Below are 24,284 nucleotides of genomic sequence, written 5' to 3'. Positions count from 1 at the left end.
GGAGAAAAGCTACATGGTAAAATGCAGTCGTGAAAACGCTGCGTCATCTCTTAATATTTCGCTAAATCATTTGTACTATATGTTGCACACATAGTAAGAATACGAGGATTGTGTGATTTGTTTGTGGTGATCGGCGTTTGTGTTTTTCTAAATGAGTAGATGAGTTGAGGGAGATCTTTTTTTTTCTTTTTCTTTTTTTTTTTGCTTTAACCCCCCCCCCGCCGGCAAAATGAAAAATAATAAGAATTCTTCTCTGTACCATACAAACACATACAAGCTGAGACAGAAGACCCAGCCGCACTGAGCAACCCGGTGATGACATTCCTGTGTCATTTTTCAGCAATCTCATTTACAACTCTTTTGAAAAGAAAAAAGTCTCTTTCATCAGCCTTAAGTGATTAAATTATTATAACATTATATATTTCATCATACTCACAGCCTGTGTGGTTGTAACCTTGGAGACTAATTTAATGTTTTTCTCTTGCTTGTCATTTGTACAACTTTAAAAATTGTCATAACACTTAATTTTTATGAATCATAATTTGCTACAAACACTTAATTGCTGCCAGACACATTTTTAGCAGACCCACTGTCCCCATGAAGAAAAGCTTTTTCATTTTTTATGTATTTTTTTTAGTTGTCCCCTGAGATCAGAGTAATTTGAAAATCTTATCATAATTAGCACATTATTAAAGATTATTGTATTGATGTGGTTTGTTTTTCAGCGGGGACCCAGTCGCCCTGACAAATTACTCGCAACCCCTCCGGGTCCTGGAGACCGTGGTGTCGGCTGTGCACAACAATGTGCAGAGTGGGTAGGTTGCTTTGCTTTTCTCTCCACACACCCATACACAAACTGTGTACATATACAATCATACACACACTTTTATCTTACCACACTTGGAGAAACATTTTTGTTTTTCCTTTTCTGGTGCTGTCAGAAAACGCCAACTTTTGCAATGTAAAACTTCCACGAAACTGCAGTGAGTTTGACTATCTAAAATATAATCTACACGGTTTGATTCACCGCAGATCCCTTTTTCAGTTAGTAATGGGACCAAACGTGGAAGTGATGTTGCACACATTCGCTTCCTCATTTTGCCCTCTGGGTCATGCATAACGTTGCATCATATGACCATTACCTGGAGGATACAAAACAACCGACCCTTAACAACATTATAAACAATGATACACGGCAGAAAAGCGAGCGCCGCTGGCTGAATTGACCTCGATATCAGCCGCTATGCAGTTACAGTCTTCATTTAATAATACTGCAACTGCCTGCGTGCGCAGAAGCCGATGTCACGACAACCTGCAACAAAGGTTATTTACTGTGGCTTTATGAGGCGGGGGAGGTGTTTCAGTGTTGACTCTGTCTGCATAGGGGCTGAATGGCCCATAGCAGCAAACAAAAAGCGCTTGCATACTGGGGTTTTGTAAAAATGTACGTAAAAGTGGGCCACCAATTCGATTCGATTGGCTTTTACACACTGGCCCAAGAATGAGAGAAATCCTGCAAACGAGTGTCCTTATGTACACGATACCGGCATTTTGGTACTTAGCATAGTGTGTTTATTACGTAATAGAGTAAGAAAGGATGCTGTCAACTTTCTTCATATTAAGAGAGTGTCATGTTCTTTTAACAGGCTGAGCCTGTGTAAGCACGCATGAGCATGAGAGGGACAAGATGAGAGTGATGGGGTGTGTGCTGCAGCGCTGATGCGTGGAGAAATATGACACATTCAGCTTTACGTACAGAATCAGTCCAGTCGATCAGAGCGCTGAGGCCCCCCCACTGGAAGTTTCCGGGTCTCCCACCAGCTGCTCTTTTGTTTATGAGTGGGTTTTACCCACGAACGCTGCTCGTCCACGGAGCAAAGTGCGGCTCCCCCTGTGCTTACGACTATGATCGGCAAAGAGATACGGTTAACAATATTCATGTCACGATCATAATGTTAATGTCAATGGGAATAATTGTGACCGATTCTCTGTGTCGAAGACTGGTGACTTGTTGACATGAAAGATGTGTTCTGGCTGCGTTCATTCACTTGGCTCTTCATTCGTTCTAATAATGTAACGCCTATTTCTAATTTTCGTCTAAAACTAAGAAGTTTTCTTATTTTTGCATCTCCCCAATTCGGCTTATTAAATTATTTAGAGCGAGTGAATAAGAACAATGAGGCATGGTGCAGATTCTTCTTCTGCGGCCTTTAGAGGTGCCACACATGTACAACATGATCAGAAAGTTGTTAAATTCTCTCTCCGTTACAGACTTGGGGGGGGGGGGGGGGTGGCCATTACATACACAACTGGTGTCTCCTTTTTTAGGCCTTTTTTTTCTACTTCAGCAGGTGGAAAATGAGTGAATCAGATTTTATGCCCTTCTGGGAAGTGGTTCAAGCTGTAAGGATTTAAGGATAAATAGGCTTTCTATAAATGTTGTTATTATTTTTGACTTAAAGGGGACCTATTATGGCATCTAATACCTATTTGAAACAGGCCTTGAATGTCTTAAAAACACGCTTTTGATTGTTTTTGCTAAATAAATTAGAAATTCAGCCTCTGAGCCATGTCTTTATCTTCCCAGTCTCTAACCTCATTATCTATGCGGGATTCTGAGTGGGCGGGGCTATGATAATGAGGCACTGTGCTGATTGGCTGCCTGAATGACGCGATACACCGCTATGAAAAAATGCCAGAAGCTCCGGCCGGCGGGGTTAGTTAGTGGGCCTGGTTTCACGCATCGGAGGCCGACCTATGTAAATCGCATTTTGGTTACATAACGAAAGGGAGCAGAATCTGAACGGCTCGTAGAAGCCACATCACACTGGATGGCTCATCCGGGCGGCTGTACAGACACTGCAGAATTTGGTTGCTTTCCTCCTTCTCTGAGTTGGCAGGCTGAGGGGAGACCACTTTATATATGTTAAAGCAAGAGAAAATGTGTTTTTCATAATAGGTCCCCTTAAAGCTTTCTGAATGTTTAAATTTTGATAGACAGAACGTCCTGATGATGGCTTCGACTAATAGCTCTGACTCATCTTTAATCTTCACCTCACTTTACCATCCTGACTGCTATGCTTCCTGACCTCTTCCCTCAGTGACAGTGCTGTGACTTCAGATGATCTACTGGCTTGGCTGCGTCCGTTTTGCAGCGATGCCTCTCTGCCTGTGCGGCCTCGAATTGATGTACTGCAGATCCTGGAAAGCAACTTCAGTCTTCGAGACAGCGATGTCCGTCTTCTGCTGCTATATAGAACTCGAGCGGTCCTCAAAGACACAGAGGTAACTCCACTGACGCTTGCAGACAGAAAGACTTTGCAAACCCAGAGTGAGTGCAATATATGCAGGATTTAAATGGGATATGTTACGAAGGAAAACTTTTTCTGCTAAAGAGTCTATGGTTAGGTGTTTGAAGTAACTACCAAATATAACATAAGACAACCCTGACATTTAATTATACAGTAGAAGTTTCCAGCGTTCACCTACTTTCACATCGTGCAGCATTTACTGTTCATTTGAAGAATGTAGCAGAAAGCTTGGAGGATTTTAAAAGATGCACACCCCATGAGAGAGAAGGGTGCAGTAAATTCAAAAAGCTCACCCTGCCCTTTAAAACCAGCTGCCATGAAGAAAGCTGTAAAAACATGTTGAACAGAGAGCAGTTCTACTGCATCTTTGTGGTAATCTGACCAAAACGCGCCACAGACACTTGATTATGACCTCAGGAAATCATGTAAATAAAAAAAAAAAACAAGACAACATACGTTTCATCTAAAAAGGAATATAGGTTTTAATCCATTTTCATGCATTTTTTAGAATATACTTTGTGTCTAGCTTATGAAAGGAGATGTAAGTCGGAGGAGAAGTAGGGAACTGAAGGCTAGAACAAAGGGAGTCAACATGCTAAGACGACAGATAAGGAAATCACTTATCAAAAAATGAAATACTGTCTGTAAATGTTGACACATATTATATACCCATTATGTAAAATAACAGTCCTGTGCTTCTAAAACAATCCATGTGCTGCTGAAGGAATAAGTAAATCATTAATCTGTCATTCATGCCTTGTCATGACTGCTTTCAACATTTTTATAACCATGTCACACTTCTCTGCAGATCTCTGCAATCTAGTAGATGTATCCTCATACAGTCAGCTAAGATTAAAAATGCTTTTCAAATCGTAGTTATGCATCTAAATCTGACAGATAATGAATATGTGTCGTGCACTGAAGAATACATTTCCAAAAATATACCTAAAATCAGTCTGCCTTGACTGTCTTGTTCCTTTTTTTTTTTTATCATAGATGTAAAATGAACCTATAAAAAACTGCAAGTATTTCCAAATTATCTGTATATTTCCAGTTCTGCATGAGATATATATATATATATATATATATATATATATATATATATATATATATATATATACATATATATATATATAAAATAAGAGTATTTTAAGCAGGACATATGTTTTCACATGTGCATGTTTGCATGTGCAGCTCTGCCCCCACCCCTGTCCTTTCTCTGATATAACCAACAAGTGATTATCTGATCATTAACTCGTAAAGACCCGGTGCAACATACCATGTTTAGAGGGTCCTAGAGGTCTGAATGGGTTAAGATAACTTACCAACTAATTCAAGGCCCAAGCTGGTTATTTAATGTGCAAATGTATGCATACAGCCACAGGCCACTGTCGGCACAGGTAGACAGGTGTGTGGGTCCAGACTCTTTAACTAATTGGGTGAACTCCTGACATTTGGCAAGTTCTGATGAAATACTCGCACAGAGGCAGGCACACACATGCACTCTTTAAAGGAAAGTACATCCAAGGGATCTGTTAATTAACCTTGTAAAATAAGTCTTGGTTTAAGAATGAGATCAAATGAAGTTTTCGAATGAAGTGCCACATTTTCTTGCCTCTCCCCACAGCTACAAAATGTGTGAGCAGGTTTTTTTTTTTTTTTATGCAGTAGGCTCCTATTTAACTTTGATTAGTCTATTTGTTAGTTAGAGATATATCTCATACACACATCTGTACCGACACACAGATCTGACCCGGGCAGGAGCGCATACACTCACACTCACTCTTTTATTCATTGCATTTTCGCCTTTTAATTGGACCGACTTCTCATTGTGTCAACTGCTTGGCTGAAAGCCGTCGCACATTAATCTTTCCGGCTGGTGCCACCCACAAGTAAAGCTGGCACTGATGGCTGCAAGTCGCCCCAAGGCCATGTCAGAGATTCAGTAGCTACTAACCTCATCATGTAGGCCATCAGCCTGACGATGAGGAGGAAGAAGAGCGGGTGGTTGTTGATTGAGGAATAAAAAAAGAAACTGAAAGGCATGAAGAGGACAAACGAAGGCCCTGAGTTGGTAATGTTCCTATAATCCCCCCCCTGAGCCCTTTACTTATTAGCACACCTTCCTCCTAACTACTGTATATGTCAGAAGTTACCTGAAAACCCCTTCCCCGTGTGCATTTTTATACTCAGCCTACTAATGCATTATGAATACTGCACACATACAAATGAACACAGACTACCAGATGTGTTTCCGTTACAACCATGCTGTCAAGTCAAACTTTGCAAATTAAACTGATGCCATCAATATGTTAGTCTTAGTCTAATTACACTGCATGTATGATCAAAGGCAGCTGCAAAATTGCTACACACAGACAGATGGTAATACTCTCAAAGCTTTACTATAAGATTTCCATGCATTAAGATTCATGTGCACACACATGCTGCCTGCATGACTTAAATGAGCAAAGAGATGTAACTAAAGATCGGGGCTTCAACAGAATGTCACTTTGTGCTTAGACATGGATACTTTTTGTAGCTTTTCCCTCTCAATATTCAAACGTCATTGATGGATCACAGCAGGTCAACAAAACAGTCTCTTTTTTCATTCTTGTTTATTTAGATGTGTATAGATATGCATTAATGGATACACACTGTTATTCAGTACTCGAAGTTAAAATGTGTTTAGTTGTAAATGTCCTAAATACTGACTTATAAACAATTTGGTCTGGACTAAAATTACATCTTAACATAAGTATTTAGTTCAGCCCATTCATGCTGCATAAGCGTAATCTGTGTTTTACTATAATTTACAGATTTTGTGACGTTAGACTATTATTTATTTTAATAATCTTTGAATTTTTAAGTTAGATTTCATTGACGACACATTTTGACAAAAACTTAAAATACTGCATCGGTCTACGTGCTGAAGTTGCCATGGTAATGACAGTAAACTTAATGGTAAACATAAGCGTTCGTTGAAGCCAAAAGGTTGGCGGTGTCAGTGAAGTTCCTTCCTGTATGATGCAGATGACGTGCATGATGTCATCTCCTCGGCGCTCTTTTGCTGATCCTGGCTTGATGTTCGATAAGTCAGTGTGAAACTTAAAGGGGACCTATTATGGCATCTAATACCTATTTTAAACAGGCCTCGAATGTCTTAAAAACACGCTTTTGATTGTTTTTGCTAAATAAATTAGAAATTCAGCCTCTGAGCCATGTCTTTATCTTCCCAGTCTCTCTATGTGGAATTCTGAGTGGGCGGGGCTATGATAATGAGGCACTGTGCTGATTGGCTGCCTGAATGACCCGATACACCGCTACGAAAAAATGGCGGAAGCTCCGGCCGACGGAGTTAGTTGTGGGCGTGGTTTCAGCATCGGAGGCCAACGTATGTAAATCGCATTTTGGTTACGTAACGAAAGGGAGCAGAATCTGAAGGGCTCATAGAAGCCACATCACACTGGATGGCTCATCCGGGCGGCTGTACAGACACTTGGTTGCTTTCCTCCTTCTCTGAGTTGGCAGGCTGAGGGGAGACCACTTTATATATGTTAAAACAAGAGAAAACCTGTTTTTCATAATAGGTCCCCTTTAATATTGATTCATCTCTTTGTTTATACATCAAAAATATGAGATCATTACGCTATAAGTGGTGGATATAGGCTAAAGCCCTAGCGGAGCAGGCGGGGGGGCAGGGGGGGCTGCCGCCCCGGGCCCACTTCTGAATAAAATAAAGAAAGTTGGACTATATAACAATTGCGTTCATAAGGACAAAGGTGTTTAGGGTACGGCGCAGGGTGCGCGTCGCCGCGTATCCTACGCCATAGGCTCTGCGTTGGTGTAACGCAGAACCATAAATCAGCCTTTAGCCAGTTGTCGCATCAGAAACAGCCTTAAAGCAGGAAAGTCATGCTGAGTTTCAGCACCGCTGAACTATCTCCGGGCTGCATGGATGAGGCCTCAAACCTCACCTTGCTCTCAATCGAGAGGGACATCCCCATTGATGAGAGCAAAGTGATTGAAAGGTTTGCGACGATGAAGAACCGGCTGATCGTTAAATGTGCCCCCCCCCTCCTTGGATGAAAATACGTTTTGTTGTGGTTTTCTGCCCACCGCTGGAGGAAACCATCATTGGTAAGCTGTCATAATATTAATTATTTCTGATAACATTGTCATGACGCTGAATATATGGCCTTTCCTATATTGTTTGTTGCTGTTTGACCGCTGTGTCGCTCGGTCAGTGTTAAATACATGTCGTTGCACATTGTAGTCTGTTGTGTGTAGGTTGAACACGTGTGTCTGAATTGTGCTACTCGGCGAATCCGACATCTATGGCTAAGATGAAAACTTAATGCCTTAAAAATAAAAATATCCCCACGATAAGTCATAATTATATAAGTCGAAATTTTGAGATAAAAAGTCAAAATTATTAGATAGAAAGTCGAAATTATGAGATAGAAAGTGGAAATTATGAGATAGAAAGTGGAAATTATGAGATAGAAAGTGGAAATTATGAGATAGAAAGTCGAAATTATGAGATAGAAAGTCGAAATTATGAGATAGAAAGTTGAAATTATGAGATAGAAAGTCATAATTATGAGATAAAAAGTTGAAAGTATGAGATAAAAAGTCGAAAGTATGAGATAGAAAGTCATAATTATGAGATAAAATGTTGAAATTATGACTTTTTATGTCATAATTATGACTTACCGTGGGGATATCTTTATTTTTAAGGCTAAGATTTCATCTTATTTTTTTCTTTTACTGGCGGAAATGGGCTTCCATAGACATCACTGGATGTCATTTGATTTTTATCTCCAGTTTGATACTTATATCTTAAAGTCTACATTAGGCGTATAATTAGGTTTGACATAATGACTGGCAAAATCCATGGTGCTGAAACCTCATGTGAAGGTTCTGACCGTGTCGCCTGCGTGCTGTGGTCGTGTGTCAGAGGCCTGATCTGTGGCATTTTTTTAGCGATTATGTTTTAACAGGGATGTTTAGGCCACAAGGGCCCATCTAGGCTGGGACCCCTGCTCCGCCCCTGGGCTAAAGTCATGATATAATATCACATTATCTACCGCATTTGGCATAATTACGCTGACAAAAAAGGCAGCGAGAGGAAATTATTTTTTGTAAGATTCCAGCCAGCACGTTTTCGAATTACTGACACTGGGGATTAAAACTATCTCATGACCTCGACATTTGCTGAAATAGGGTAGATAATTTGTGGTGGAATTCTTACTTTACAAATTAGCGACATGGCGCATTCACACTGGATTAATATCGAAGGTTTCCTGCGTAATTATTACGGGTTGCCACAGGTCACTGGGTAATTGTAACCCCATGCATGTGGAGCATTACTCATCAGTGATTAAATACAGATGTCATACCAAACTTACAGTGAGTTACATTTGTCTTTATTTACACTTGAGTAAATACTACATTTACTTGACACATTTAATAAGTGGATGGAGTTGGCATGCACAGTAAATGGCATTTTTTTAAGCACACTTTTTAGCATCTTGATTGGTCAAACATCTCATAAGCTGCTAGTAAACATTTTAATATCCAGGCTCATAACTGGAACCAATTCTGCACTTGTACATCACATGGGACCAATTTAACATATCTAATACGTGGAAAAGAAAAAGGTCTTTCTATTTAATACTATTTTTCCCATTTTTATTTCCCATTTTCATTAAACAGCTCAAACAAGCAGCAAACACATTAATTCCCTTTAACGATGATGTGAGTTGCTTAGCTTTCTAGATCCATCAGATATGGGTCCACATTCTTTTACATTAATGTTCCAGCAATGATAAACAAAGTAGGTTTAATGTTTATCTTCATTTAGCTATCTTTTTTCTTTAAATTATTATGAAGCTTTGATGATGAAGTGCTTCAAGCACTGCTAGTCTTACTGAAATAACTTTGTGAAGCTTACAGGAAGAAACCAAATGTATTTTAATCATGTGAAAACGGTTCAGCAGTTGGTACATCCCATGAAAATTGCTTTCTTTTTATTTGAAATGTGTTGAGTTAGTAAAAATAATCTCCACAACAAACAGCACAGGATGTTAAAATATTGCAGTCTTTTCACTATTCAAATATATAAAGGCACTGAGGCATGTGGAAGGAGGAGGTGCACTGTACATTTCTAACACTCTCAGATACATAACATTAAAATTGGCATTTCCAGCGTACTGTAGATGTCAAAAAAAAAGAGAGAACTTCCATGTGGAGTAACAAATGGACCCTCTCAGTTCAGACCTCTGACATCTGTGGTCAGCTGGTCTTTTTGTTTCTAAAGTGTATGTTATGTTGCCCAAATACAGACATCTGTCCGAGGCCTTCAGTGAAAGAGGTTTCAAATGTTTTCAGGCTGAATCATCCCACTCAAATACATCATTCCACTCTAAAATCAGCAAAAAGTGCCCTGGAAAATTCATTCCAAGTGTGGGCCATTTATTGCAAACAGAAGAAGGCCAGAATTTCATCGCAGCGTCCAAGGGAAACTCTGCGGCTCTTACTTTGGAAGTGCTGTGTCTTCTATTAGAAAGAGATTGCACAAACTTTATGAAAGACACACCAGAATATGGTGTTTGCTTTTGAAAAAGAACATTAGATTTTTTTTTGTCTCCCTTTTGATAGTAAACATAAAAGCAAAGACCAGACCTTTTTGCAATATCATGCTTTTGTAGGAAGCATTGAACATCTTTGTTTCACCACGGTAACAGTTTAAATGATTGGTGTAGTCTGAATACATCTTTCAGGAGAAGAACCAAATCATCCATTCTTTGTTCCAGCCATTCAATCTTCTCATCTCTTAGCTTAATTGTAGTCCTCAGTTCACGAACCTCCTCCATTAGGCCCATGAGGTTGACTTGCTGTTTCACCACTTTACTGATCTCCTCAGACATAAAGTTTAGTGATTTTTTGATCTCTTCTAGTTCTTCTGCAAGTTTCTTGATTGTTGTCGACATCTCTCTCCAAGAAGATCAAAAAGAGAAAAAAAGAAAGTTCTTCTCGGTAGACTTATGTGTTCTGTATCCAAACAATTCGGGTGTGGTCCCAGGTCTTCAGCAATGTTCTTGGTTCCAAAAAAAATACACCAAATCTTCAGAATTTCCAAGAAGATGAAAATCAAGTAATATAGAGCCACCAATATTACTTCAGATTTTGAAAAAAAACCCTCTTATTCTAAACAATTGCAAAGGATTGTAGAGCAGCTTTGCACAGGGGAAATGCAGTAGCAGCCATCCAACCTTCATTTATTTAACAACAGTGCATATTCTGTACCTGACATGCCTGATGAGGATGAAGTCCCTTTGATGTGTTTATGTTTTACATTTTTACTGGACATTTAGCAAATCCCCCTAGAACTGAATTAAATAGAAGATATACAGGTTTATGGAACGGCCAAATCAAAGCAAGATTTGGATCTACAGTAATTGAAATGATATAAAAGGATTGAAAATGAGCTTAATGTTTTAAACACAAGCATTCCTGTGTACAAACCTCCTAGGCACCAAGTCGGGAAATCTTCAGGCCTTCACAGTTTAGCAGGATCTGAAAAGTGTAATAATCTTTTCAGAATGGCCGTCTGACCCTCCTCCCACATGCAGTCTTCGTGTTTCTCTCTCTGTCCACACTTAAATGTTTTTTCCCATCATCCACCCAGGCTGGGTGGATGCGTTCCTTCTACTGAACTCTATTATGATGGATGCTGTTAAGCGCAGTGGTGTCCAGGTTGGCTCAAGCCTGTGGAAAGGCCACTGCATGATTCACAGCCATCACCTCACACAGTCCCAGGAATGATGATGATGATCATATCTAAGAAGGAAACAGAGAGAGTAGAGATGTAATAATGGTTAAGATGTATGAAGAGAAAAATGAATGCAGAGATGATATTGAAACAGAAAATGAGAAACGCTAACCCATTAAGATGCTTTGTTCTTTCTCCCTCACTTAACATCCCAGCACACGACTGTGCAGCAGAGACACCTAAAAAGAATCGTATTAATGAGCCTAATTGAAATGCTGACATTTGGGTAGTATGGAGGAGGGAAGGAGGGCATTCTGGGGGAATAGGCGTCGAGGATGAGAGCGGTGACACTGGGAATAGATTTTGTGACTTAATTTTGAATGATTAGTCATAACAGCGGGGCAACAAAATGTCACTGCTGTCAAGACTGGATGGTCTGTTTTGTTTGGGTGCATGTCTTTGTGTATATTGTACATTTGGCCTTTATGTCACTAACAGCAATATAGTCAGGCAGATTTCTTTTTCTGACAATTTTAAGACTAATTGCATCAGAAACTGTGTGTGTGTGTACGTGTGCGTGTGTAAGTGTAAATGAAGAAATATGTGCTTATTCTGCTTGGGTGCATTTTGAAGAGGCTTGTAATGTAATGCTATGTTTGCTTTTGGCATAAGTCTGAATGGTAAAGATGATTACTATGCTAAATCCCATGGCAGAGCTTTCATTAATGGAAACCCTCCGTGAAGGAAGGCATCAGCGTCTTCACATCTGTATTCACTCTAAATGTTGCTCGGCACAGAGGGTTGCAAGGAGAATCACCTGCAGGCATGCGCGCATGTTCGTGCGCGAGATGTCATCATCTAAGCTCATCACTGGCAATCATTGATTCATGCTACAAGCCCCTTTTCGTCCTGTCAGTGTCATGGATTATTTGGTACGACACACTGTTTTGATGCTGTGCTGTTTGGCCTTGCAGTGTATCATCCATCTAATATGAATGAACCGAGCATAGCTGAAGAGGCCGTACAGTTGCACTCTGTTAGCTCCTAGTCTGGAGGTGTGCAGCCCCTCACACCCACGAATTAAACCTGACCTCGTCAAAATCTGACAATTTTTCTTTTTATTTATTAATTTTCTAGAAGCACATCTTTATTATTTCATAATGTTTCCTTTTTTATATATTTTCTTAAAAGAATTTCAGCCTTGGTTTGATAAAGGTTTGCTTTAAAAGAAAAAAAAAGTATTTTAAGAAGAATGCATCCTGTTTTTTTGTAAGTGTTTATCACTTTTTTCATGATCAGATTTGATTCTCTGATGGAATACAGATACAATGTTTTAAGATGTATTTGATCTAATTTAATCCGTCATGTTTCTTGCATGACCGAAACATATTTCTTTTCACACTGAAAAATCCATGTTTCTCTGTGTCGTCTGCCACCTTTGAGCAGCAGGCCCTGTCATTTTAAACTGATAAATGTAATTGGCACACACATGACATGAGCAGACAGGAGGGTTGAAGTAATGTAACAGCCCGCTGGTGGGAAGTACACCAGTCAAAAACCATGTGATTAATGCCCCTGTGGTATATAGATTCAATAAACCCTGGGCCCCGCAGCCTTTTTCAAGGAAGATATATGTGGGTTATTATTCCATTTGAGGCATGGAATATATTGACATAAAATTGTTGTTTTTTAAAATGGAATTACACCCATGGTCCCCCTTGTTAATTCTAAGTTTTGTTTGTCAGTACGGTTACATATGCACATCTAAATCAAGCTATTGGCAAAAATGGAGCTAAGGATTTATCTGGAGTTTCTGAGAAATCTGAGTATATGTGCGCAGGAAGAGAATCAAATTATTGAGTGAGGTGTGTTTGACTCCGAGATGCTAGGTGGTGCTACATGCCCTATTGCGTTGGCATTCATCTGCTTAGTTAAAACAATTGCTAAAAAAATGCAGCAGATTTAAAGCAGACGTAGAAGGAGGACGTCAACACGGGAAGATTTGAACGCCAATGATGCAGCACCCCTGTACATTTCGTACAAACTAAGCCCGATTGTGAGCACACAAAGTCTTCTCCTTCTGCTTTTGTGGTGATCTGCTGCCATCCATCCATTCATCCATTATCTATACCCGCTTTATCCTTTGCAGGGTCCCGGGGGTCTGCTGGACCCTATCCCAGCTCATTACAGGCGAGAGGCAGGGGTACACCCTGGACAGGTTACCAGTCTATCGCAAGGCCACATATATAGACAGACAACTCACAATTTAGAATCATCAATTTACCTACTATGCATGTTTTTGGAGTGTGGGAGGAAGCCGGAGTACCCGCAGGCAACCCACATAAGCAAGGGGAGAACATGCAAACTCCACACAGGGAGACTTCCACTGGGCTTGTGACTGTTGTTATTCGGCTAACCGTGGTTGCCGGAATAGCTCGATTTAGAACTGCATTATCTAGCTCTAATAGCCAGATTTCAAGAACTGCATCATCTGGCTCTAATGGCACGATTTCAAGAATACATGGCTTTTAAAACGTTTAAAATCAGTTAGACTAAGGCAATAATTCGACTTTGTTTTAGTGCTTGTAAATGTAATGTAATGTGAATGAGTATGTGTGTAAACATAATAAATATTTCCTGATTACAGTGGGTCATAGCATTAGCTTTAGATGAAGAAAAATAAACAAAAATAAAATTTAAAAGACAAATCCTTTGAGCAATGATCATTTCTACATAATTCATTAGCTTGTAGAGCCTCCCTTAGCAGAAATAGCTTGAATTGCTCTCACTCACAAAGTTGTTGAGGAATATTAATTCAGTGAGACAGCAGAATTTAGGGCAAAGCCGACCCTCCCCTGAGCACAATAACATCATAAATGGCCTACTACAAGGCGATGGACTATAATGACCCAACCATCCCACCTGGCAGTGTATCTGATAGCTGTGCCCTCTTCATGGAAATGCTCTTATACCAGATGTTGCAGAGCTTGTTTAGCCTATACCTAAATTACTGAGGAGCATTGAGATGAAGGGAAATTGGAGAGCGAAGTTGTAATTTGGCACCATAGATGTGACGCAGCTTTGAACCAGCTCGGAGAATCCCACTCATGTTCACTGGGTTGAAGTGGCGAGTTAGCAGACTCTTAACACAGTTTTCAGGGGACTTTGTGTGCACATATTTACTGGAGTTACCCACACCATACATTGATATTCTGCGGATCCAACACTTGCCTCAGTTTTTGCCACATAGTTTTGCAAAGTAACTACTAAATTTCAATACTTTGGTCGTTATTTCAGATTTTTTTTTTCTTCTTTTTCCCGAAATGACTTTTTTAGACCTATATCGCAGCAGTTAGGTCTGCTACTGCAGGATTGAAAAGGAGCAGCAAGACAGCCGACAACGATGTCCACAAGAGTCAGAGAAGGAACTCGAAGTCATTCTGTCATTTTTCATTCCAGATGTGAAATGTACATATAGATAGCTAAATAAATATAACTGTTGGTAAGATTGCAAAGATTTTATGTTAAGACTTATTAATAGTTTACACCCAAACAAACAAGGTAGAAAAAAGGCCCCAAGTTTAAAAAAAAAAAAAAAAAAAAAATCATTGAAATTTACTTGAAATGTATGTTTTCAAGAGTTTTTGACAATTTCAAACATATACTGTTTGTACTTGCCCGTATGCATCTTCTCTACTGCCATATCCGACTCCATCTGCTGTATATTTAAATATTAAGGCCACTCTTTGAAGTATGCAACACCATATTGTTAGGATAAGCTTTTCTTGACATGAAGAAATGTGAAAGAGGACAAAAACCGCATAAATGCACGACACAGTGTTATGTACTAGTATTTGCTATGACAGGAACACAACAGTAACATAAGTGGGATTTTTGTTGGTTGACAGAGTATTGTCCTTCCTGGTGTTTACACAAACTCCCATGTCGTTTGTTGTCAGATCAGAGGAATTGTCTTTTTATGTTGTTAAAAAAAAAGGAGTAACATTGGACTTGGTATAAAAAGGATGGAGCTTTGGATAGGTGAGGGGAACCTGTAGAGGAGTAGCCGGACAGGAAAGCTAAGATGACTTTTCTGGATGAAAGTGAATGAGTCTAAACTGTAGGGAGAGGATTATACAAGTGCACAGAGAGCGAAGGGTCTCTTTCTAAGCGGATAAATAATAAATGTGATGGGGTTGAGAAAGCTATCTTATGGCCACAGTCTAATGCAACAGATCAGGGGTCATTGTCGTGATAGCCAAGCCTCAGCTGTAATTCCACATGTTTTGGCAGCTTTTATCTATCCCCCGCAGCTTTTTGAGGGGAGAGGGAGAAAGAGAAAGAGGGAGGGAAAAAAAAAGAAAAAAAGAAACTATACATGCTCTGTTTTTAACTCGGAGCCCGGAGAGAGAAGCACAACACTTTGTCATCTCAGTGGGATCACTGATGAGTCAGTCAAAAAAAAAACACCAGAGAGAAGGCAGTGCAATGAAATAAACAAGAAAAGACGAGATGTGGAGAGGGAGACAGATGAGGGGAGAAATGAGGAGAAAATAGCCGGAGGACAGTTGAAGTTATAGGAGTGGGCAGCACGGTGCCAGTTGAGAAGGAGGCAGAACGTCAGTGAAATCTGAAACGAAGGGGGGAGACTCAGGTGCCGGTATCTTTTTTTTTTTTGGCAAGTTCTGTGCTGTTCTGCACCCGCAGTTAAGCCGATTGTTTTTGATTCAAACCCAAGCTTATGTATGAGTGATTAAAATCCATTCCAGATTTGCACGTATTCATTTTACACTCACATTTAACCAAGTCTAAACTGACTCCGTCCATGCCGTCCAGCCTTGTGATGGTATACGCAATTATACATCCTTTAATGAGTTGGTCTAACTCACACATCATATATTCATTAAGCTCACACTCAAAAATTGAGAAAATTATAAAAATATACTGCAAAATGTAGCTGGTATATCCATGATTCATATTTATGTGTGCAGGTGGGCCATTATGTCAAGCAGATTTGTGTTAAGATGGTTTTACAAGCTTGTTCCTTCCTTTTTACACTGATCTTCTCTTGCTTTCTAACCACTCCCCTTCTATGTACTGTCTTCTTAGCTCCCCTCGCCTCTTATCTTTTCTCCTTCTCTTGAGGCGTGCGCTGTTACGTATACCCATATGTCATGTTATACAACGTGGATCCTCCCCAGACTACAGTGGGAGCATGAAAAAGAATAATGAAGCAAGGAAGAGGATAGAAAAGTGGTCTTTGTTTGTCATCGCACTCATGTTGTCATGTCTCACCTTGCATACAGAAGGATGCGTGTACAGTTATCTTTTCTTCTCCACAGGTTTTTTTCTTTGCTCTCATCTTTCCTCTGCATGTTTTATTTCAAGTCGTAACACACTCCCTAGCCTCCTGCAGGTCCCAGTGTTTTGCCCTTTTGGGGTTTACTCCCCTTTGCTCTCATTTGGTCTTAAACCCAGAGTTTCTCATCATCCCTGTTCACTTTCTCTGCATCACTCATTCCCCCCCCACCCTCTCTAGTCTCTGTGAAGTGTGCGACCTCTGCAACTTTATTCTTCCTGTCGCAGGGGACATTAGCCAGAGCAGGTCAATGAATATTGATGAGCTCACTCAGAGCCCACTCTGTAAAGGCCAGACGCAGAGATCTCTGCATCCCTCCGGCTTCATTGTCGCTCTCAGTCCAATACGATGACAAGTCCATGTCCTGTGTTCTCTCTTTCTCCCTTCCCATTCTCTCGTCTGACACTCAGGTCAAGGACTGATGTAATTGCCTGGTCTCTGAGAAGATTATCAGGCAATTTTGTTGATAGGGGCAAAAGTTCACATGGGCTTTAACAACAGCTTATAAGGGTAGAGGAAGAAACCATTGATCTTTGATTTGGGTTCGATTTTGAGGGCTAGCAGTTTAATAGGATGCGTTACTTTGAGCGAGTTGCCATGAGCAATGTTGGCTTTCACTGCTCAGAAAATAAATATAAGTCCTTATTCTCGTTCCCTATTTGTCATTTAAGAGATCCAAGATAAAGTCATTGAACTAGGATCTCTTCGTAAAGGTTACTCATTGTGACTAGCTCATTAGCATAATAACCTTGTCACAATAGCAGTTATTCTTTATTTTCATTTGATATTCTTCCGCCATGTTAATAGTATGAAATATTACACACTTAAACCAAGCTACCTGAAATGTTGAAGCCCTTTTGTCCTCCCTTTTAAGGGCAGTGTGATTATATAAAAAAAAAGCAGCTTATTTGATGGAATACTGCTGCTCACTATAATGATTGGCAGTCATAATAAGATGTGACGAGTGAGAAGGAGAGAGCTGTCGAGACGAAAAGACGATGATGGCAACACTGATCATTAACCTGTCCACCACGGTGTCACATACTGTATGAAGGTGATGATGTATTCGCTGCATACTTGAGCAAATCAGTCACAGGGTCATCTCATCCTCGGATGAGATGACAGGATGTGTTTTGCTCGTGTGTGTGTGTGTGAGTATGTATGTGTGTGTTTGTGTGAAGCAGTGACTTGAGTGTACAGTGAAATAGGCAGTTCATGATTTTATTTGAAGCTGCGCTGAACTTTGTGACAGGATTACATTTTCATCCAAGTGTACTTTTGAATTACATTTGTAACATTGAAATAGTGTAGCTGAAAGTTACTGCTCTGCATAGTTTCCAGAAATATGCAAGTTTTTAAGACTCTCTAGAGGTTATAACTTTTCTTCAGATTTAACCACTATCTTATCTTTAAAAAAAAAAACATTTAAATATTTTTTTTTCTCTTTTCAGCACAAAATGCAAATATATGAACCAAATATAACCTAGATACATGAAGCGTTTGCCATTTACTCAGTATATAGTTTAAATCATTAAAAGCATAATTTTTGTTTCTCTACAGTACACATTTTGTGTTTTGGCATGTACAGCTGACATTGATACTTATTATTCAACTCAACTTATTCATCTTATTCAACTTTTTTTACTTTAATACAATTTTTTTTTTTTACCACATTTGAACTTTGTTTTACCCATGATTCCAGAAGTATATGCCATTTATTATTGTTAGTGTGGTTTAAAATCTACAATCTTGCTATCAAAGACTATCATTGCCTACGTGATGGGTTTGCATGTGGGGCATCGAATGTGATGCGCGAAAAGAAAAAACGGAGGCAAACAAAATAATAAGAGAACAGCACACCTGCTCACCAGTCTGCAAGTGGAAATTTTAGTTCTCGGATTTACTCAGAATAAAGAAACATTTCACATTTAAAATAACCCCAGGTCTGTTATGAAATAGTAAGGAGTGTAAGCTTTTTATGAAGTCCCAAACATTGTGAGTCGAAGGAGTTGTGAATGAGAATAGAATATATATTTGCAGTATAATGACTTGCACGGGAATAAATTGCAGTATTAGCCTCTGGCAAGACCCAAAAGGAGGAGAGTTCATGGCCTCTGCCTCCAACACATCTCTATTTTGCCATAAATATCTGATCCAGTTACAAGTAGACGTCACAATCTCTCCCTTCATGTTTATTCGCAGTAATTTGTGTGGTATTTGGTAATCGACTTGTTCGGACGTAACGGCAGCAACAACGGCCCTTTTTTAGAATGAAATTTTGAGTCTTGTCAAAAGCTTGAAATATTAATTTATTTTTGATGTAGGTCGATTGCCCCCAAGTGCTAATAATAATTGCCATTTTGCAGCAAACAGCAATGCTGTTGTCACTCAAAACTGCTTTGGTTCATGCCATTTTGCTCCTTAAAGGTATAGTCTGTAAACGTATTCAAAAACATTTATTGTTATACAGGGTGAAATGGTCCTTCCATCCTGAGAGTAGCCAGTGAATAATGTGTTCAGAAAAAGGAAAGAAAAAAATCCGACCTCTCTGACAGCTTTAATCCTGTAAAAACTCTGACCAATCTGTTTTTTTCGCACGGAATAGCACGGATTGGTCAGAGGACCAGAGGATCCTCTTCCTTGGCGCACTCGTTACGTCGAAAATCTTGCCGGAAAAACCAAAAATACCACCTCCCCAGTATGGGGGTCCGTGGGGATGGAGGCGTCTCCATCCCGGCGAGGGCGGAGAGCGCCGGTGCGGGTGGCGGTGCTGTGGTGCCGTGCAGGCTCTGTTGCCACGGCTACGCCGTAGGGTACGCCGTAGCCTACGGCGTAGGGTACACGGCGACGCGCACAATTCTGCGTTGGTGTAACGCGGAACCATAAATCAGCCTTCAGTGTGTGCTCTGTGTGCTGTTCTAAACACTTCTCTGTTGAACTAATTTTGCTGGGACGCCGGATCCCTCCACCAAGACACAACTTTAGCGGTATGCGTTCATTGTTGCGTCTAAAAATGATGCGCAGTGCCCACCCAATCAGAAATGGTACAGATATTCTGTGATATTTTTTTATATTTGTAAAAAAATAAAAGATCCCCAGAACTTTGATTGGGTGGGCAGGACGCACGTTTGGGTGGGCACAGCCCACCCCTGCCCCCCCCTAAAACCGGCCTAGCTTACAGGTGAATGAGACATGGGGTAGTTTTGTTGAAAATGTGCTGTCCAAAATGTCCTGGAAAACTCGACTCCTGCAAATGCCCGTTCCCCAAAGTTTGTGGGAGCGTGGCTTTGGACGGAGTGCTGACGGGAGGGGGTGGAGCTTAGAGGAGGTGCCACTTTCAAATCTTGCTAGCTCTCCAACATAACAGACTATACCTTTTAATGAATGTTTACTCTCCTTACCATTTAATAATGGAGATCTTCAAATGTCCATAAATAGGCACTTTGTGGGTTCAGTTATATTTTTATAGCTGAGGAATTATATAGTTGCATGATTTTGATTTTGTTATTAATAGCAGCACATTACTTTGATATGTGTGTTACTGCAATAAGCCAAGCCAAGATATGTATTTTCTAATAATCACATAGTTTTTAATATAAAATCTGCTAAAACCTGTGTTGTGACCTTAATTCTAACCCAAAACTACAGAATAATGCATCTCATTCAGTCCAACCTCTCATAAATTGACCTCGTCTTTAAAGGTACCATAATAGTTTGAAATAAGAAAAAAAAAATGTTTTTGTTGTATTAATGTTATGACTTCTTTTTTGGGATTTGCATGAAGCAGTTTAACAAGTTTAAGAATGGTCTCTTAAAGTTTTTTGCTAGCTGGTGTTAAAGAACTGAAGCGAACCAAAGCTTTCAATAAAATCTATCTCCATAACACCTATAACAGAACAGCAAATAATAATAGACTTATCTTCATACAAGTCTACAATATTTTATTAAAACAATGTTTTTTCTAATTTAAGAACCTTTTTTTCTTCTTCAAGACAACAAATGTATAATTAGAACTTCAACACTTAACCAGGCACTTCTTTACTTTTGCAGTACACTAGCAAAGCTTTTTTTTGGCAATGCATTCCTCCAAGTTCATTGCACCCAGGAAAGGTTTTCAGCCACTCTTTGACAGTGCTAATTTCAGACCATATGATTTGTATTTTCAAAGGGATGACCTTAAAACACCTGTGGAATGTCGAGAAACTAATAAATGTCAGTCAGCATCTCTCACAAGTAAATCTGTGTGATGGCTTAGTCTTAAACATTCACGTTGCGCCACCTAACCCACTGTTTCTCAGATATCGTAGTCGTGAATGTTTAATCCAATTCAAGCAAATCATCTTGAGTTTTCCATTCTAGCTTTTATTCTTCTCAAGACCTTCTGTAGTTCTGTTATGTAGATTGACACTTGTTTTTTTTCCCCTAACAACAGTGATGACATCCATAATAGGTTCCAGAGATGAAAATACAAGATGATAGTGTTGGGATTTCATCCAGGGATTTTAGTGTTGGTAGACATAAATATCATGAAGATATGAAGAGTGAATAAATAAATATTACAAAAGCTTCTTTTTTTTTTTAATAGACTCCCATAAGAGGATGCCCACTTTATACTGCAAAGTTTGCTTGTGAAGATTTAGAGTACCGGTATCTGTATTCCCCGTGTATATGTTTGTGTCAAGAATTATTTACAGTATTACCTTCCGGGTGTCACCTGTATGTTCAAGGCGTTCAAATTTAAAAGACTTGAGTTGGAGACTTTGATGTTGGAATATCTATCCTGTGAGAGCTTATTCCCAAAGGAAAGGCTGTGACATATGGAGGGAATTATTTCAAGGATGTTTATTGAAACTATATTTCAATGGCATTCGGCTTAATGTGTCCAAGTGTGTGCGCACACCTGCGTGCCTGTTAGTATGATCCTTGTTGTGTTGTGCAGTGTGAGTGTTTGTTTGTATGTCTGCTCTAAATAAAGAGAAAGCATGCCAGTAACTCTCAGGGGATTGGATGACTCCACTTTCATCCGTCTATCCTTCCCTCACACACACATGCACCCATTGTTTCACTTTATGAAAAGAAAACATCATCTGGGCTTGTCTGCTGCAGTCTTTTATGTCATCGTGATTTCTATCCTTTGTGAACCCCCTCGTTCTATGTGAGTGAGTGAGTGAGTGAGTGAGTGAGTGAGTGAGTGAGTGAGTGAGTGAGTGAGTGAGTGAGTGAGTGAGTGAGTGAGTGAGTGAGTGAGTGAGTGAGTGAGTGAGTGAGTGAGTGAGTGAGTGAGTGAGTGAGTGAGTGAGTGAGTCTGACATGACAATCTTCTGCTTTCCTTATCGATTTGGTCCCATGTCCCTCACACACTTGCATGCTTTCTCTACGTTTGACTGTGTTGTTATTATTTATTTTATTATTTTATTTATTTATTATTTATTATTGTTGTTATTATCATCATCATGTGCTGATTGCTGGGCTAGACTGCATTGCGGTTTAAATCTTTTAAATCTGGTGAGAGACTCTCGATCTCCAAGGTGTTTTGGGTAAACCATAACATTTTCTGCTGTTGACCCATTAAAAAGTGTAGGTTACCTTGCACAGCTCTTCGGAAACCTTTACAATTGCTAAAAAAAGTGCTTTAGCCTTAGTCTTTTTTTTATATATCATACCAGAAAAGGGTAGATGCTCATTTAAGTTTTTACAATCAAGCAGGCCCACTGTCAAAGTGTCCCACAGTAATTATATTGCTTTCAAAGGCAGTGATGTGTCCTGAAATTTCATTTCACTCAGCAATCCGTGAACAAATTGGAGCAGGTGGGAAATGGCCATTTTACACTATCCCATTTCATACAGTCGCCGCCGCATTCTGCTTTTCACTTTGTCCTGTCTTCAAAAGTAAAAGGTTGTCGGAAAGCAATAAAGTAGCTGCTGGTAACTATCGGTTGTCATGTTTCATTTACCTCATCCTCCCCCCCATCTGCTTATATCACTTCTATGCTTACCTCTCGCTTTCTCTGTCCCTGTCTTGCATTCTGCTAAAAGCACGGCTACTTGCAGTCACTGCATTTGGTAGAATTTAACAGCACTGTTTTCTGTGGCAGCATAAAAAAAAAAGGTAAACAATCTATGCACTTGACCATGGCACTCTTTAATCGTGTCCGTACATTGAGTAACATATTAGTATTAGTAATTTAGTGCACCTTCACGTTACTTGTTTGTTGACTAGTATCGGTGGCGGCTGTTGGCTTACATGAAATGCTTTGTTGACAGTAAATGTGTGTTGCTATTTTACGTGTGGGCCTTTTAGCTTTCACAGCTCAAGGCTTCTTGTGTATGCACATCTGTAACAGACAAAGTATGGCTTGTGTTACTAACTATCCTTTTTTGTTCAAGCTAGTTTAAAAAAAAACAAACAGCTAATTTAACATTTCTTCTATAATGAATTTTTATTTATTTGAAGGTTTGTCATGTAGTGCTAAAGTAGTTGCCAGTGCTTTGTGATTCTCCCTTGCATTACAACAGCAATGGTTTCTGTTTTGGCAAGGAATTATTATTATTATTAATAATAATAATAATACTAATATACTAATTATACTAATAATAATATTATACTAATAATAATAAAAATGATAATAATAACGTTACCATTTAATGGTAATGTGAAAACAAAAAAAAAGAAAAGCCTTAATTTTCACATACATTTTGCCATTTTGATATTGCAGTCTGTAAGAACTCATCCTAAGACAGGTGAGACTGAATTGCAATAGCATATAAAAAATATAAGTGTGTGTGTGTGTGTGCGTGTGCGTGTGCGTGTGCGTGTGCGTGTGCGTGTGCGTGTGCGTGTGCGTGTGCGTGTGCGTGTGCGTGTGCGCGTGCGCGTGCGCGTGCGCGTGCGCGTGCGCGTGCGTGTGTGTGTGTGTGTTCTCATCAATCTCCATACAAGTCTACAATATGTTTTCTGTAAGTTCCTTATGTTATTCGCCTTTGAGATTGCGTCCACTACTGGCTTGTAAACTAGCTAACCTAATTGAATTTGACGTTCTTTAGAAGGAACACACCTATCTGCGAGGCCTCATAATTGATTGCATCTGTTAGGAAGTAAAATAAGCCTGTTTTGATAAATGTCTTGGCTTACAGTAAGGATGGAGGAAAAGTGGTAGCAGATTGTAGAATATAGAGCAATACTAAATAGAAACTTTACCCGGACTGCCTAAGACCTCCGGCATAATTGCTTAGGTACAAGAAGTAGCAATATAAAGTCAAGAAGATTAAAAAAAACTTCCAAAATTAAAGGGGACCAAGCTCATTGGGTCTTTAGTACTAAAACTTGAGGGGGATTATGCCTTTGCAGACAACTTTGCTATAATCATCAGGGGCTCTTTTTCAAAATGAGATATTTCAAGATTATTATTTTATTTTATTTGATTTAAAATCAGTTTTGATAATGATCCAATCATCTTTGTCATATTGGTGAACATTTATTGGGGGAATTTATCTCTGCTAAATGTTGTGGTTGTCTGGCTGACAGACTCATCCTCCCCTCCCCTCCCTTTTTGCCCTTTGCACTGCGTTCTTTGTGTAACGCAGAGGAAAAAGTAGATTCTAATTACTAGGTATAATTAATTGCCATCCTTCCTTGTTAAGAAAATAAAAGCCTCACAGTAATTGGCAGTGATTTAATTTTAAGTTGACGCTAGGTGAGGTTTGATGTATTTGTGTGTGTGTCTGTGTGCACACGGGTGGGAGAATTTTCTATATAAAATCAATTACTGATATTTTGGCATTTGGAATATAATATATATTTTCTAGAGAGACCTCATAATTAAAGTATTATCAGGCAATC

The 24,284-nt window shown here is 39.4% G+C and overlaps 1 protein-coding gene across 2 annotated transcripts in view; it reads left to right on the top strand.

Moving 5' to 3' along the window:
* The window catches only part of nbas (NBAS subunit of NRZ tethering complex), a 194,915-nt gene that overhangs the window by 139,796 nt on the left and 30,835 nt on the right, over positions 1–24,284 (top strand). For both annotated transcript variants that reach the window (XM_061746583.1, XM_061746582.1), the window contains exons 48-49: positions 726–815; positions 3,102–3,285. In XM_061746583.1, coding sequence (XP_061602567.1) covers positions 726–815; positions 3,102–3,285 — 274 coding nt within the window. The remainder of the gene's footprint in view (positions 1–725; positions 816–3,101; positions 3,286–24,284) is intronic.

Source organism: Cololabis saira, chromosome 18 (assembly GCF_033807715.1).
Source record: "Cololabis saira isolate AMF1-May2022 chromosome 18, fColSai1.1, whole genome shotgun sequence".
NCBI lineage: Eukaryota > Metazoa > Chordata > Actinopteri > Beloniformes > Belonidae > Cololabis > Cololabis saira.
The sequence above is the reverse complement of the archived record's forward strand: the minus strand, read 5'-3'. Positions and strand labels throughout refer to the sequence as shown.